This window comes from Heterodontus francisci, chromosome 5 (genome assembly GCF_036365525.1).
Source record: "Heterodontus francisci isolate sHetFra1 chromosome 5, sHetFra1.hap1, whole genome shotgun sequence".
Lineage (NCBI taxonomy): Eukaryota > Metazoa > Chordata > Chondrichthyes > Heterodontiformes > Heterodontidae > Heterodontus > Heterodontus francisci.
The window spans coordinates 146,154,730-146,169,905 of record NC_090375.1 but is presented as its reverse complement, the minus strand read 5'-3'; the positions used below and the strand labels follow the sequence as shown (position 1 = coordinate 146,169,905).

Sequence of the window (15,176 nt, the reverse complement as noted above, 5' to 3'; positions counted from 1 at the left end):
GAGTATTCCAGTATTTTCGTTTTTTTTTTGATTTCCAGCATCCGCAGTATTTTGCTTTTGAAAAACTAAGGACAGAATTTTCCCAGCCCCTTGGAAGTGGTTTTGGAAGCGGGTGAGAAAATCGAAAATAAAAATGCATCAAGAGGCTCGCCGACAGGTTTTCCCAGAGGCGGGTTCACAGTGGTGACAGCAACCTGCTCGTTAGCGGTGGAAAGCCAATTAAAGTAATTATGGAAACAATTAGCATACGTTTTGGAAAACTGTGGAATTTTGCTGGTGGCACACAGGACCCCCAATGTGTCTGCAGCTCATCTGCACACAAGAGGCGAGAGCAGATCGGAGAGCCATGGGATTCATATGAAGTGGCCACTTTAAAGGGCAAAATCGGCAATCCTTAGGACATCCGCAGGCAAACGCTTGCAATTGTTTGCTTGTCACCTGCAGACAGACATGAGGAAGTGGCTGCCGGTCCCATCAGCAGTATGGCATCTCCACTTTGTACCACCCTCTCATTCGCCATTCACCTCATTAGCACAAAGCATTCACGGTTGGTCAACCAGCTATCCTTCACTTCAGGCTCACTGATTGACCCTTCCAAACCTGCGACCTCTAGCAGATAGAAGGACAAGGGCAGCAGACACATGGGAACACCACCATCTGCAAGTTTCCCCCCAAGTCACACAACATCCTGACTTGGAACTAAATCGCCGTTTCTTCACTGTCGCTGGGTCAAAATCCTGGAACTCCCTTCCGAACAGCACTGTGGGTGTACCTACCCCACATGGACTGCAGCGGTTCAAGAAGGCAGCTCACCTTCTCAAGGGCATTTAGGCATGGGCAATAAATGCTGGCCGAGTCAGCAAAGCCCACATCCCATGACTGATTGTATTCTATTCTATAACTGGTGGGAGATTTAGGGAGTGTTCACCTAATGGACTTAATATTGCAGACAATAAAGTTGGAATGTAAACAGCGTCAGGCAAACCCTACCTGCCAAGACTGAAGCACACATTATTTTGCCACATGAACATTAAAATGTAAAACATTGCAATCTCTGACTGGAAGGACATTTGCACTCCTCTGCAAATGTTTTCCCTTCAAGTACTTTTGAAAGCCACAATTGAATCTGCCTCCACCACCCTCTCAGGCAGTGCATTCCAGATCATAATGACTTACTACATAAAAGTTTTTCCTCGTGTCACCTTTTGTTCTTTTGCCATACACTTTAAATTGGTATCCTCTGGTTCTCGACCCTTTGGACAGAGGGAACAGTTTCGCTCAACGACGCGGTGTTGACTCATGATTTTGAACATCTCTATCAAATCTCCTCTCAATTTTCTCTAGGGAGAACAACCCCAGCTTCTCCAAACTATCCAGATAACTGAAGTCCCTCATACCTGGAACCATTCTAAGAAATCTCCTCCGCACACTCTCGTGCATTTTTGCAATCCAATCCCATTCATTGTATGCATATATTCTACTTAAAATTGTAGTGAGTGATAAAGTGCACAGCAGACTAACTGCTAAAACATTCCTACTATTCTCCCTCTCAACACAACTAGCGAAAGAAGTGGCGCAATTTTTGAGGAAATATTCACTTCTCCCGCCTTCTGCTCTGATTGGATACAGCTTCCAATTCTAGACTGTTTCCGGGCCCGGGTTTCTTTTTCTTGGTTCTTTGCTCCGTCAATCAGTGATGGATGGAGCTTCCGTCACTTTGGGTCAGTGCAATTTTCCCCGCAGCATGAGGACTTTGCCGGAGATTCAGGCCACTTTACAGGTCGCGAAACTGGACCCAGCCGAGTTACAACCGTCAGTTCAATGCCTGTCGTTCAGTGATAGTTTCAGCTCGGGGGATTACTGCCTAATGGAAGTGGACGAAACGCTTTGCAAATACATCGAATCTGGGCAGAGGTAGGGTTTCTGCTGTGACATAGTAAACGATTGTAGTACGAAGTTTGTCTCCTGCCCCCTTCACTAGGTAGAGTCTGTAAAGCAGATTGAAAACTGTCGGCGAGACATTGGTCGTCTCAATTTCTCTGCCCCCCTCACTCACTCTAACCTGTCCCCCTCTGAACTTGAGGCACTCCGTTCTCTCAGGTCTAACCCCGACATGGTCATCAAACCTGCAGACAAGGGTGGTGCTGTTGTTGTATGGCGTACCGACCTCTACCTTGCAGAAGCTCAACGCCAACTCACAGACACCTCTTCCTACCTCCCTCTGGACCATGACCCCACCACCGAACATCAAGCCACCATCCAAAGGACTGTCACTGACCTCATCTCCTCTGGAGATCTTCCCTCTACAGCTTCCAACCTCATAGTCCCGCAACCCCGGACAGCCCGCTTCTACCTCCTTCCCAAAATCCACAAACGGGACTATCCCGGCAGACCCATTGTGTCAGCCTGCTCCTGCCCCACTGAACTTATTTCTTCCTATCTAGACTCTATCTTTTCTCCCCTGGTCCAGTCTCTTCCCACCTACATCCGTGACTCTTCTGACGCCCTACGTCATTTTGACAATTTCCAGTTTCCTGGTCCCAACCGCCTCCTCTTCACTATGGACGTCCAATCGCTCTACACCTCCATCCCCCACCAGGATGGTTTGAGGGCTCTCCGCTTCTTCCTGGAACAGAGGCCCAACCAGTCCCCATCCACCAACACCCTCCTCCGCCTGGCTGAACTTGTTCTCACATTGAACAACTTCTCCTTCAACTCCATGCATTTCCTTCAAGTAACAGGTGTTGCTATGGTACCTGCATGGGTCCTAGTTATGCCTGTCTTTTTGTGGGATATGTCGAGCATTCTTTGTTCCAGTCCTACTTAGGCCCCCTCCCCCAACTCTTTTTCCGGTACATTGATGACTGTATCGGTGCCGTTTCCTGCTCCCGCCCCGAACTAGAAAACTTTATCAACTTTGCTTCCAATTTCCACCCTTCTCTCACCTTTACATGGTCCATCTCTGACACTTCCCTTCCCTTCCTCGACTTCTCTGTCTCCATCTCTGGGGATAGGTTGTCTACTAATATCCATTATAAGCCCACTGACCCCCACAGCTACCTCGACTACACTTCTTCACATCCTACCTCCTGTAAGGACTCCATTCCATTCTCCCAGTTTCTCCGTCTCTGACGCATCTGCTCTGATGATGCTACCTTCCATGACGGTGCTTCTGATATGACCTCCTTTTTCCTCAACCGAGGATTTCCCCCCACTGTGGTTGACAGGGCCCTCAACCGTGTCCGACCCATTCCCCGCACCTCTACCCTCACCCCTTCCCCTCCCTCCCAGAACCGTGACAGGGTTCCCCTTGTCCTCACTTTTCATCCCACCAGCCTCCATATCCAAAGGATCATCCTCCGCCATTTTCGCCACCTCCAGCGTGATGCCACTACCAGTCGCATCTTCCCCTCCCTTCCCCTGTCAGCATTCCGAAGGGATCGTTCCCTCCGCGACACCCTGGTCCACTCCTCCATTACCCCCACCACCTCGTCCCCGTCCCAGGGCACCTCCCCTTGCAATCGCAGGAGGTGTAATACCTGCCCATTTACCTCCTCTCTCCTCACTATCCCAGGCCCCAAACACTCCTTTCAGGTGAAGCAGCGATTTACTTGTACTTCTTTCAATGTAGTATACTGTATTCGCTGCTCACAGTGTGGTCTCCTCTACATTGGGGAGACCAAGCGCAGACTGGGTGACCGCTTTGCGGAACATCTCCGCTCAGTCCGCAAGCAGGACCCTGAGCTTCCGGTTGCTTGCCATTTCAACACTACCCCCTGCTCTCATGCTCACATCTCTGTCCTGGGATTGCTGCAGTGTTCCAGTGAACATCAACGCAAGCTCGAGGAACAGCATCTCATCTACCGATTAGGCACACTACAGCCTGCCGGACTGAACATTGAGTTCAATAATTTCAGAGCATGACAGCCCCCCACTTTACTTTCATTTTCAGTCATTTTTAGTTATTTTTTCTTCCTTTTTTTTTTGCATTCCTTTTTACATTTTTTACAATCTTTTTTTTCATTTATTTCATTTCATCTCAGTTTGTTCAGTTTGCTTACCCACTGTTTTTTTCAGGTTGTTTTTCTTCAGGTTTGCACTTGCTGATGTTCAATATTCAGTATATTCACACCTAATCTGTACGAATGCTTTGTCTTTCAACACACCATTAACATATTGTTTGCCTTTGCTCCGTGACCTTTTGGTCAGCTATGTGGCCTGGTCCAATCTGCACCTTCTCCTTTGTTATCTCTTGCCCAACCCCCACCTCACTTGTTTATAATCTGTGACTTTTCTAATATTTGTCAGTTCCGAAGAAGGGTCACTGACCCGAAACGTTAACTCTGCTTCTCTTTCCACAGATGCTGCCAGACCTGCTGAGCGAATCCAGCATTTCTTGTTTTTGTGTCTGTAAAGCAGAGATGTCCAAGCTTTTTGTCATCAATTGGCATACAGAAACATGCAATGCCACCTCCCAGGACCACATGTGTGAAGTTTAAATACATATCCCCATTAATCGTTGAGTTACAATTTCAGGATGCAAAATCAGGAAAAGGCTGAGAAAAATTATAGCATTTTCCATTCAACATGTGAAACAACAGTTCAGCATAGTCCAGGAAAATATATTCTGCTGAAGAACAGGAACAAACTAAACATTAATGCGATGTCATGGATGAATAAATACATGAGGGAAAATTGAGGTTAGAAAAGTGGTTTTCAGTAAGTACCTGGACAACAGAGGAGAGCCTGACAAAGGAAAATATGAAGAAATTAAGAGAAAAGTTTTTTTTTTAAATTAGGAAGGCAAAGAGAAACTATGAAATTAGATTATCAAGGAACGTAAAACAAAATAGTGAAATATTCTACAGGGACATAAATAAAAATAAAGTCGGGATGCGAATAGGGTCACGAAGGGACTGACAGGATAAAATCACAGGCAGTGATAGCAAAATGGCAGAAATATTAAGTAATTACTTTGCTTCAGTATTTACCAGGGAGCTAGATCAGAAGGACATGGCATTGGAAGATGAAATTAGAAATGATATAACCACATTTAAAAGTGGAGAAATAATAAATAGTTTTGATCAAATTCAAGAAGGATAAGATCCCTGGTCTGGATGAATTGCAACCCTGTATTTTAAAAGAAGCAAGGAAGAGTTGGCAGAGGCACTATTACACATATTTAATAATTTGTTAGAAAGATGTAATGCCAGAGGACTGGTGGATAGCCAATGTTATGCCTATATTTAAAAAAGGGAGATAGGATATTTCCAAGAAAATATAGATCTGTTGGTTTAACATCGCTGGTAGGAAAAATAGAATCCCTACCACAGGAGAAATAGAAAAATATCTAGAAACCAAAAATATAATAATGGATAGTCAATATGGGTTTCAAAAGGGAAAGTCCTGCTTGACCAACCTCATTGAATTTTTTGAAGAGTAACAGAGAGTTGACAAGTGTGATGCAGTTGATGTAATACATCTATTTCCAAAAGACCTTCAATAAAGGCACCATATAATAGACTAATGAATAAGGTTGGAGCATGCAGAGTCATGAGTCAAGTAGCAGAATGGATAGCTAGCTGGCTGCAAGACAGAAAGAGAGTAGTGGTAAAGGATAGCTATTCAGTGTGGCAGAAAGTAGAAACTGGTGTCCCACAATGATCAGTGCTGGGACTACTGTTGTTCTTGATTTAATGATTTAGACTTTGGAATCCAAAACACAATTTCTAAATTTGCAGAGGACACTAAATTGGTTGGGGGGTGGGGGTTATAATCAATTCTGAGGAGACTGCAACAAATTACAAAGCATTAATAAACTTGCAGAATGGGTATATCGTTGGTAAATGAATTTCAACATATGCAAGTGTGAGATACTACATTTTGGTAAGAAAAATAAGAAGGTCACATATTACTTGGAATCTAAGAACCTAAATTGTTAGAGGAGCGAAGAGATCCGGGAGTACAAATACACAAATCACAAAGTAACAACACAGGTCAATAAGGCCATTTTTTTTAAACAAGCCAAGGACTAGGGTTTATTTCTAAAGGGATTGAATTGAAAAGTAGAGAAGTTATTGCTAAACGTATCAAACCTTGGTTAGACCATACTTGGAGTACTGTGCCATATTATAAAAAGGATATAGAGCCACTGGAGAGGGTGCAAAAAAGATTTACAAGGATGATAACCAGAACTGCAAGGTTATACCTATCAGGAATGGGTGAACAGCCTAGTTCTCTTCTCTTGAAAAGACTGAGGAGTGACCTCATAGAGATCTTTAAAATTATGAAATGTTTTGATAGAATAGACACAGAGGGAGTGTTTCCACTTGTGGAGAAGGGCAAAACTAATAGCCAACAATATAAGATAGTCTCCAAGATATTAAATGGGGAATTCAGAAGAAACTTCTTTACCTGGAGAGTGGTGAGATAGTGGAACTCGTTCTAACAGGGAGGAGTTATGACAAATAGTACAGATGCATTTAAGGGAAAGCTAGCTAACCACATGAGGAAGAAGAGATTAGAGGGTTAGGCTGATAGAGGAGGAAGAGGAACACAAATGTCAGCATGAGCTGAATGGTCTGTTTTAGTTCTGTATTTTAAAAAATTCATTTTGTGTGATGTGGGCATCGCTGGCTGCCCATCCTTAATTGCCCTTGGACTGATTGGCTTGCTAGGCCATTTCAGTCAACCACACTGCAGTGGGTCTGGAGTCACATGTAGATCAGACCAGGTAAGGACAGAAGATTTCCTTCTCTAAAGGGCATTAGTGAACCAGATGGGTTTTTAACAACAATGGTCACCATTAGACTAGCTTTTAATTCCAGATTTATTAATTGAATTCAAATTTCACCATCTGCTATGATGGGATTCAAACCCATGTCCCAAGAGCATTAGCCTGGGTTCTGGTTTACTAGTCCAGTGATATTACTACTATGCCACTGCCTTCTATCTGTCTAATTCTATATAACAGTCCTGTTGCTGAGCAACTATAAAATGCAATGGGTTTGGAATTCCTAGGCGTCTGTTGTCTTGGAAAGTTGTATGGTATGCATGAGTTTTATGTTTGCTATTTCCACAATAGAGAAATGTCTAGTTTGATTCTGAAGCAATGTTTAAACAGTTTTCAGTATGTTGATTTTTTTTGCTTTTAGCTTGATTATCCGAGGTGATGTGGATGAACATGCTGTGGTGTGTAGTGAGGATAAAACTTACGACCTGAAGATGGCTGATACATCAAATACGTTGCTCATCATACCTGATTGCAGAACCCCTGATCAGCTTCCATCCGACTCAAGCACAGAACATTTGATACACTGTCAGGTGAAGCTTTTATATGAACAAGGACGTCTTGAAGGGATAGTTAACTCTCTGTGCATGTGCACGTGTGTATTGAGATACAGATGGGTTTTAAAAATTTAATTCTCCAAATGGGAGTGTTGCTGGCATGGCTGTCATTTATTCCCCATCCCTAATTGTCATGAGAAGTTGGTGGTGAGTCATCTTCTTGAACCGGTCCAAATAATTTGATGGGCTTGCTGGGCCTTTCAGAGGACTGTTCAGAGCCAGCCACATTGGTATAGGATTGGAATCACGCATAGGCCAGGCCGGGTTAGGACAACAGTTTTCCTTCCCTCAAGTGTATTCATAGAATCGTAGGAAGTTTAAGGCACAGAAAGAGGCCACTTGGCCCATCGTGTCTGTGCCGGCCAAAAAAAATGATCCACTTAGTCTAATCCCACCTTCCAGCATTTGGTCCGTAGCCCTGCAGCTTACGGCACTTGAGGTGCACATCCATACTGCTTTTGAATAAGTTGAGGGTCTCTGCCTTTACTACCCTTTCAGGCAGTGGGTTTCAGACCATCACCACCCTTTGGGTGAAAGAAGTTTTTCCTCATCTCCCCTCTAATTTTTCTACCAATCATTTTAAATCTATGCCTCGTCGTCACTGACCTCTCTGCTAAGGTGAATAGACCCTTCACCTCCACTCTATCCAGGCCCCTCAAAACTTTGTACATTTCAATCAGATCTCCCCTCAGCCTTCTCTGTTCCAAGGAGAACAATCCCAGCCTATCCAATCTTTCCTCATAGCTGCATTTTTTCTAGTGCTGGCAACATCCTCGTAAATCTCCTCTGTACCCTCTCTAGTGCAATTACATCCTTTCTGTAATGAGATGACCAGAACTGAACACAGTACTCAAGTTGTGGCCTAACCGATGAGCTATACAGTTCCAGCATAACCTCCCTGCTCTTGTATTCTATACCTCGACTAATAAAGGAAAGGATTCCATATGCCTACAACCTGTCCTGCTACCTTCAGGGATCTGTGGACATTCATTCCAAGGTCCCTTACTTCCTGTACACTTCTCAGTTCTTTTCTTTTCTTTTGGGCCTCCTTATCTCGAGAGACAATGGATATGCGCCTGGAGGTGGTCAGTGGTTTGTGAAGCAGCGCCTGGAGTGGCTATAAAGGCCAATTCTGGAGTGACAGGCTCTTCCACAGGTGCTGCAGAGAAATTTGTTTGTTGGGGCTGTTGCACAGTTGGCTCTCCCCTTGCGCCTCTGTCTTTTTTCCTGCCAACTACTAAGTCTCTTCGACTCGCCACAATTTAGCCCTGTCTTTATGGCTGCCCGCCAGCTCTGGCGAATGCTGGCAACTGACTCCCACGACTTGTGATCAATGTCACACGATTTCATGTCGCGTTTGCAGACGTCTTTATAACGGAGACATGGACGGCCGGTGGGTCTGATACCAGTGGCGAGCTCGCTGTACAATGTGTCTTTGGGGATCTTCTCAGTATTTTCCCATTAATCCTGTATTCCTTTGCCTTTTTTGACCTGCCCAAATGCATCACCTCACACTTCTCCAGGTTGAATTCCATTTGCCATTTTTCTGCCCATCTGACCAGACCATCAATATCTTCCTGCAGCCTACAGCTATCTTCCTCGCTATCTAGCACACAGCCAATCTTTGTGTGGTCCACAAACGTCTTGATCATGTCCCCTACATTTACGTCCAAATTGTTAATATACACCACAAAAAGCAGGGGACCCAGTATTGAGCCCTGCGGAATGCCACTGGAAACAGCCTTCCAGTCGCGAAAACAGCCGTCAACAATTACCCTTTGTTTCCTGCCACTGAGCCAATTCTGTATCCACCTTGCTGCATTTCCCTGGATCCCATAGGATTTTTTTTTTAAACCAGTCTGCCATGTGGGACTTTGTCAAAATCCTTGCTAAAATCCATGTAGACCACATCAACTGCACTACCCTCATCTATCTTTCTTGTTACTACTTCAAAAAATTCGATCAAGTTGGTCAAACAAGATCTTCCCTGAACAAGTCCGTGCTGACTATTCTTGATTAACCTGTGCCTGGCTAAGTGACAGTTTATCCTGTCTCTCGGAATAGATTCCAATAATTTGCCCACTACTGAGGTTAGACTGACTGGCCTGTAATTATTCGGTCTATCCTTCGCTCTTTTTTTAAACAGAGTTACAACGTTAGCAGTTCTCCAATCCTCTGGCACCACACTTGTATCCAGTGAGTACTGGAAAATGATGATCAGACCCTCTGCTATTTTGTCTCTTGCTTCTTTTAACAGCTTAGGACACATATCATCTGGCCCACGTGATTTATCAACTTTCAAGGATGCTAATCCCATTAATACTTCTCAGATATGTCCCCAATCTTTTGAGAATTTGGGATCCGCTCAATATCCACAAACCACAAGATTGCATTCCCAGTGTTTCCTGATCCCAGAATGCCCTGTTGCTTTCAAACCCCGAGACCATCCTTGACCAATACACCCAGATCCTAACACCCCTGTAGCCATAATTATTCATACCAGGAACCTAACCCAGCATTCCCAGAAACTCCTTTTTGAGCATTTCTGAAAACCCAGTGCTCTCAGACCCTGAGGCCTTGTTCCAGTACTGCCAAATTCTGGAGCTTCTTCCCGGATTGCAAGGCTCCTATTGATAAGTAATATTACTTACCATATCACCTGTGTTCTAATAAGGGGCGGCGCAGTGGTTAGCACCGCAGCCTCACAGCTCCAGCGACCCGGGTTCAATTCTGGGTACTGCCTGTGTGGAGTTTGCAAGTTCTCCCTGTGCCTGCGTGGGTTTCCTCCGGGTGCTCCGGTTTCCTCCCACATGCCAAAGACTTGCAGGTTGATAGGTTAATTGGCCATTATAAATTGCCCCTAGTATAGGTAGGTGGTAGGGAAATATAGGGACAGGTGGGGATGTGGTAGGAATATGGGATTAGTGTAGGATTAGTATAAATGGGTGGTTGATGGTCGGCACAGACTCGGTGGGCCGAAGGGCCTGTTTCAGTGCTGTATCTCTAAACTAAACGAAACTAAACTAAAAGATGTTTTAAGTTATGAAGAGACAGACCGATTAAATAGAAACAAGCAAAATACTTGCTGGAAATCTGAAGTAAAAACAAAGAATGCCGGAACACTCAACAGGTCAGGTAGTATGAGAGAAAAAAAAGTTAATTTTTAGGTCAATGGCCTTTCATCAGAACTGGAAAATGTTAAATATGAACAGCTTTTAAGTGAGTAAAGGGGCAGGAAAAGAACAAAGGGAGAAGTTTGAGAGACGGTGGAGGGCAGGGAATAATTAAGTAACAAAAGTGATGACATTGTAAGATTTAAATGAGAGAAGTATCGAAACAAAAGATCAGTCTAGAGGAGGTGTAAATGGTTGCAGCAGAATAGCGGAGGGAAAGGAAGCATGGAAAATCTGAGAGGAGAAGGTTCATGTGGCCCGGGAATATGCAGGAAGAAAGGCAGACCCCAGGATTGTAGACCATCCTGCCAAAATACTCAGCTATGGAGGCGCAAGAAACCGGAGCAGAGGTAGACCATATGGCCCATTGAGCCTGCTCCACCATTCAATACCATCATGGCTGATCTTAGGCTTCAATTCCACTTTCCTGTCCGCTCTCCATATCCCTCGATTCCCTACGAGACCAAAAATCTATCTTTCCCAGCTTTACATGTATTCAATGATGGAGCATCCACAACCCTCTGGGGTAGAGAATTCCAAAGATTCACGACCCTTTGAGTGAAGTAATTTCTCCTCATCTCAGTCCTGAATGATTGACCCCTTATCCTGAGACTGTATCCCCGTGCTCTAGATTCCCTGACCAGTGGGAACAATCTCTCAGCTTCTACCCTATCAAGCCCTTTCAGAATCTTGTATGTCTCAATTAGATCGCCTCTCATTCTTCTAAACTCCAGAGAATATAGGCCCAATTTACTCAACCTCTCATCATAGGACAACCCCCTCATCCCAAAGACCAATTTAGTAAATCTTCGCTGCACTGCCTCCAGTGCAAGTATATCCTTTCTTAAATGTGGAGATCAAAACTGCACACAGTATTCCAGATGCAGTCTCACCAAAGCCCTGTACAATTTTAGTAATATTTCTTTATTCCTGTACTCCAATCCCCTTGCAATAAAGGCCAACATAGCATTTGCCTTCCTAATAGCCTGCTGCAACTGCATGTTAACTTTGTGCGTTCCTTGTACGGGTACCCCCAAGTCTCTCTGAACATTAACACTTATCAGTTTCACAACTTTAAAAAAAATCTGCTTTTCTATTTTTACGACCAAAGTGTATAACTTCACACTTCCCTACATTATACTCCATTTGCCATCTTGTTACCCACTCACTTAACCTGTCTATATCTCTTTGCAGCTTCTCTACATCCTCCCTGCAGCTTACCTTTCCACCAAGCATTGTATCATCAGCAAACTTATATACATTACTCTCTGTCTCTTCATCCAAGTCACTAATATAGGGTGTAAATAGCTGAGGCCCCAGCACAGATCCTTGCAGCACCCCACTATCCACTGCCTTCCAACTTGAAAATGCCCCATTTATGCCGACTCTCTACTTCCTGTCTGTTAACTATTCCTCGATCCATTCTAATATATTACCCCCAACACCATGAGCCCTTTTCTTGCCTATTAATCTTTTATGTGGCTCCTTAGAGTTGTCTTTTGAAAATCCAGGTCTACTACATCTACTGGTTCCCCTTTATCTACCCAACTAGTTACATCCTCAAAAAAAACTGTAATAAATTTGTCAAACAGGATCACCCTTTAGTAAAACCATGCTGACTTGTTCTAATCATTCTGTGCTTTTCCAAGTGCAATGTTAAGACTTCTGTAATAATAGTTTCCAACATCTTCCCAATGACTGATGTTAGGCTAACTGGCCTGTTGTTCCCTGTTTTCTCTCTACCTTCTTTCTTGAAAAGTGCTGTAACATTTGCCAACTTCCAATCTGATGGGACCATTCCTGAATCTGAGGAATTCTGGAAAATCATAGCCAGTGCATCCACTATCTCTGCAGCTTTCTCTTTTAGAACCCTAGGATGTAGGCCATCTGGTCCCAGGGACATGTCAGATTTTAGTCCCTCAAGTTTCTCCAATACTTTTTCTCGACTGATATCAATTTCCTTAATTTCCTCACTTTTTAGCCCCTAGGTTACTGCCTATTTCTGGTATGGAACTTGTGTCTTCTACTGTGAAGACAGACAATGTTTGTTCAATGCCTCTGCTATTTCCTCATTCCCCATGATGATTTCTCCTGTCTCTGCCTCTAAGGGACCAATATCAACTTTAGTTACTCTCTTCCTTTTTATGTACTTATAAAAGCTCTTACAATCTGTTTTTATATTGCTGGCTAGTTTACTCTCATTCTATTTTTTCCCTTTTTATCAACTTTTTGGTGGCCCTTTGCTGGTTTCTAAAACACTCCCAACCCTCAGACTTGCTACTATTTTTTGCAACATTGTCAGCCTCTTCTTTTAGTTTAATGCTCTCCTGAACTTCTTGAGTGAGCCACGAATGGGTCTTTCGGTACAAGTTTTTCTTTTTGAATGGAATGCAGTTTTGTTGAACCCTTTGAATTATTTCTTGAAAGGTTTCACACTGTTCATTTACCGCCATAACTTTCAGTCTATTTACCCAATTAACCTTAGCCAGTTTTTTTAAAAATTAGAATTAGAATATTACAGCGCAGTACAGGCCCTTCGGCCCTCGATGTTGCGCCGATCATCTGACCTACACGATTCCATTTACATCCATATGTCTATCCAATGACCACTTAAATGCCCTTAAAGTTGGCGAGTCTACTACTGTTGCAGGCAGGGCGTTCCACGCCCCTACTACTCTCTGCGTAAAGAAACTACCTCTGACATCTGTCCTATATCTTTCACCCCTCAACTTAAAGCTATGTCCCCTCGTGTTTGCCATCCTCATCCGAGGAAAAAGACTCTCACTATCCACCCTATCTAACCCTCTGATTATCTTTTATGTCTCTATTAAGTCACCTCTCCTCCTCCTTCTCTCTAACGAAAACAACCCCAAGTCCCTCAGCCTTTCCTCGTAAGACCTTCCTTCCATACCAGGCAACATCCTAGTAAATCTCCTCTGCACCCTTTCCAAAGCTTCGACATCCTTCCTATAATGCGGTGACCAGAACTGCACGCAATACTCCAGGTGCGGCCTCACCAGAGTTTTGTACAGCTGCATCATGACCCCGTGGCTCCGAAACTCGATCCCCCTACTAATAAAGGCTAACACACCATATGCCTTCTTAACAGCCCTATTAACCTGGGTAGCAACTTTCAGGGATTTATGTACCTGGATACCAAGATCTCTCTGCTCATCTACACTACCAAGAATCTTCCCATTAGCCCAGTACTCTGCATTGCTGTTACTCCTTCCAAAGTGAATCACCTCACACTTCTCCGCATTAAACTCCATTTGCCATCTCTCAGCCCAGCTCTGCAGCCTATCTATGTCCCTCTGTACCCTACAACACCCTTCGACACTATCCACAACTCCACCGACCTTCGTGTCATCCACAAATTTACTAACCCACCCTTCTACACCCTCATCCAGGTCGTTTATAAAAATGACAAACAGCAGTGGCCCCAAAACAGAACCTTGCGGTACACCACTAGTAACTAAACTCCAGGATGAACATTTGCCATCAACCACCACCCTCTGTCTTCTTTCAGCTAGCCAATTTCTGATCCAAAGCTCTAAATCACCTTCAACCCCATACTTCCGTATTTTCTGCAATAGCCTACCGTGGGGAACCTTATCAAACGCCTTACTGAAATCCATATACACCACATCCACGGCTTTACCCTCATCCACCTGTTTGGTCACCTTCTCGAAAAACTCAATAAGGTTTGTGAGGCACGACCTACCTTTCACAAAACCGTGCTGACTATCGCAAATGAACTTATTCTTTTCAAGATGATTATAAATCCTGTCTCTTCTAACCTTTTCCAACATTTTACCCACAACCGAAGTAAGGCTCACAGGTCTATAATTACCAGGGCTGTCTCTACTCCCCTTCTTGAACAAGGGGACAACATTTGCTATCCTCCAGTCCTCCGGCACTACTCCTGTCGACAATGACGACTTAAAGATCAACAACAACGGCTCTGCAATCTCCTCCCTGGCTTCCCAGAGAATCCTAGGATAAATCCCATCTGGCCCGGGGGACTTATCTATTTTCACTCTTTCCAAAATTGCTAACACCTCCTCCTTGTGAATCTCAATCCCATCTAGCCTAGTAGGCTGTATCTCAGTAATCTCCTCGACAACATTTTCTTTCTCTACTGTAAATACTGACGAAAAATATTCATTTAACGCTTCCCCTATCTCCTCTGATTCCGCACACAACTTCCCACTACTATCCTTGATTGGCCCTGTTCTAACTCTTATCATTCGTTTATTCCTGATATACCTATAGAAAGCCTTAGGGTTTTCTTTGATCCTATCCGCCAATGACTTCTCGTGTCCTCTCCTTGCTCTTCTTAGCCCTCCCTTTAGATCCTTCCTGGCTAGCTTGTAACTCTCAAGCGCCCTAACTGAGCCTTCACGTCTCATCCTAACATAAGCCGCCCTCTTCCTCTTGACAAGCGCTTCAACTTCTTGAGTAAACCACGGCTCCCTCGCTCAACAACTTCCTCCCTGCCTGACAGGTACATACTTATCAAGGACACGCATTAGCTGCTCCTTGAATAAGCTCCACATTTCGTTTGTGCCCATCCCCTGCAGTTTCCTTCCCCATCCTACACATCCTAAATCTTGCCTAATCGCGTCATAATTTCCTTTCCCCCAGCTATAATTC

At 44.0% G+C, this 15,176-nt stretch overlaps 1 protein-coding gene across 3 annotated transcripts in view; it reads left to right on the top strand.

Moving 5' to 3' along the window:
* The first annotated feature begins 1,668 nt into the window (after nucleotides 1-1,668).
* dscc1 (DNA replication and sister chromatid cohesion 1) overlaps nucleotides 1,669-15,176 on the top strand; it is a 62,617-nt gene continuing 49,109 nt past the window's right edge. For 2 of the 3 annotated variants that reach the window (XM_068032204.1, XM_068032205.1), the window contains exons 1-2: nucleotides 1,677-1,914; nucleotides 7,155-7,323. In XM_068032204.1, coding sequence (XP_067888305.1) covers nucleotides 1,697-1,914; nucleotides 7,155-7,323 — 387 coding nt within the window. In that variant the 5' untranslated portion in view covers nucleotides 1,677-1,696. Of the gene's footprint in view, nucleotides 1,915-7,154; nucleotides 7,324-15,176 lie in introns of all 3 variants that reach the window. The other variant, XM_068032202.1, reaches the window with a different exon arrangement.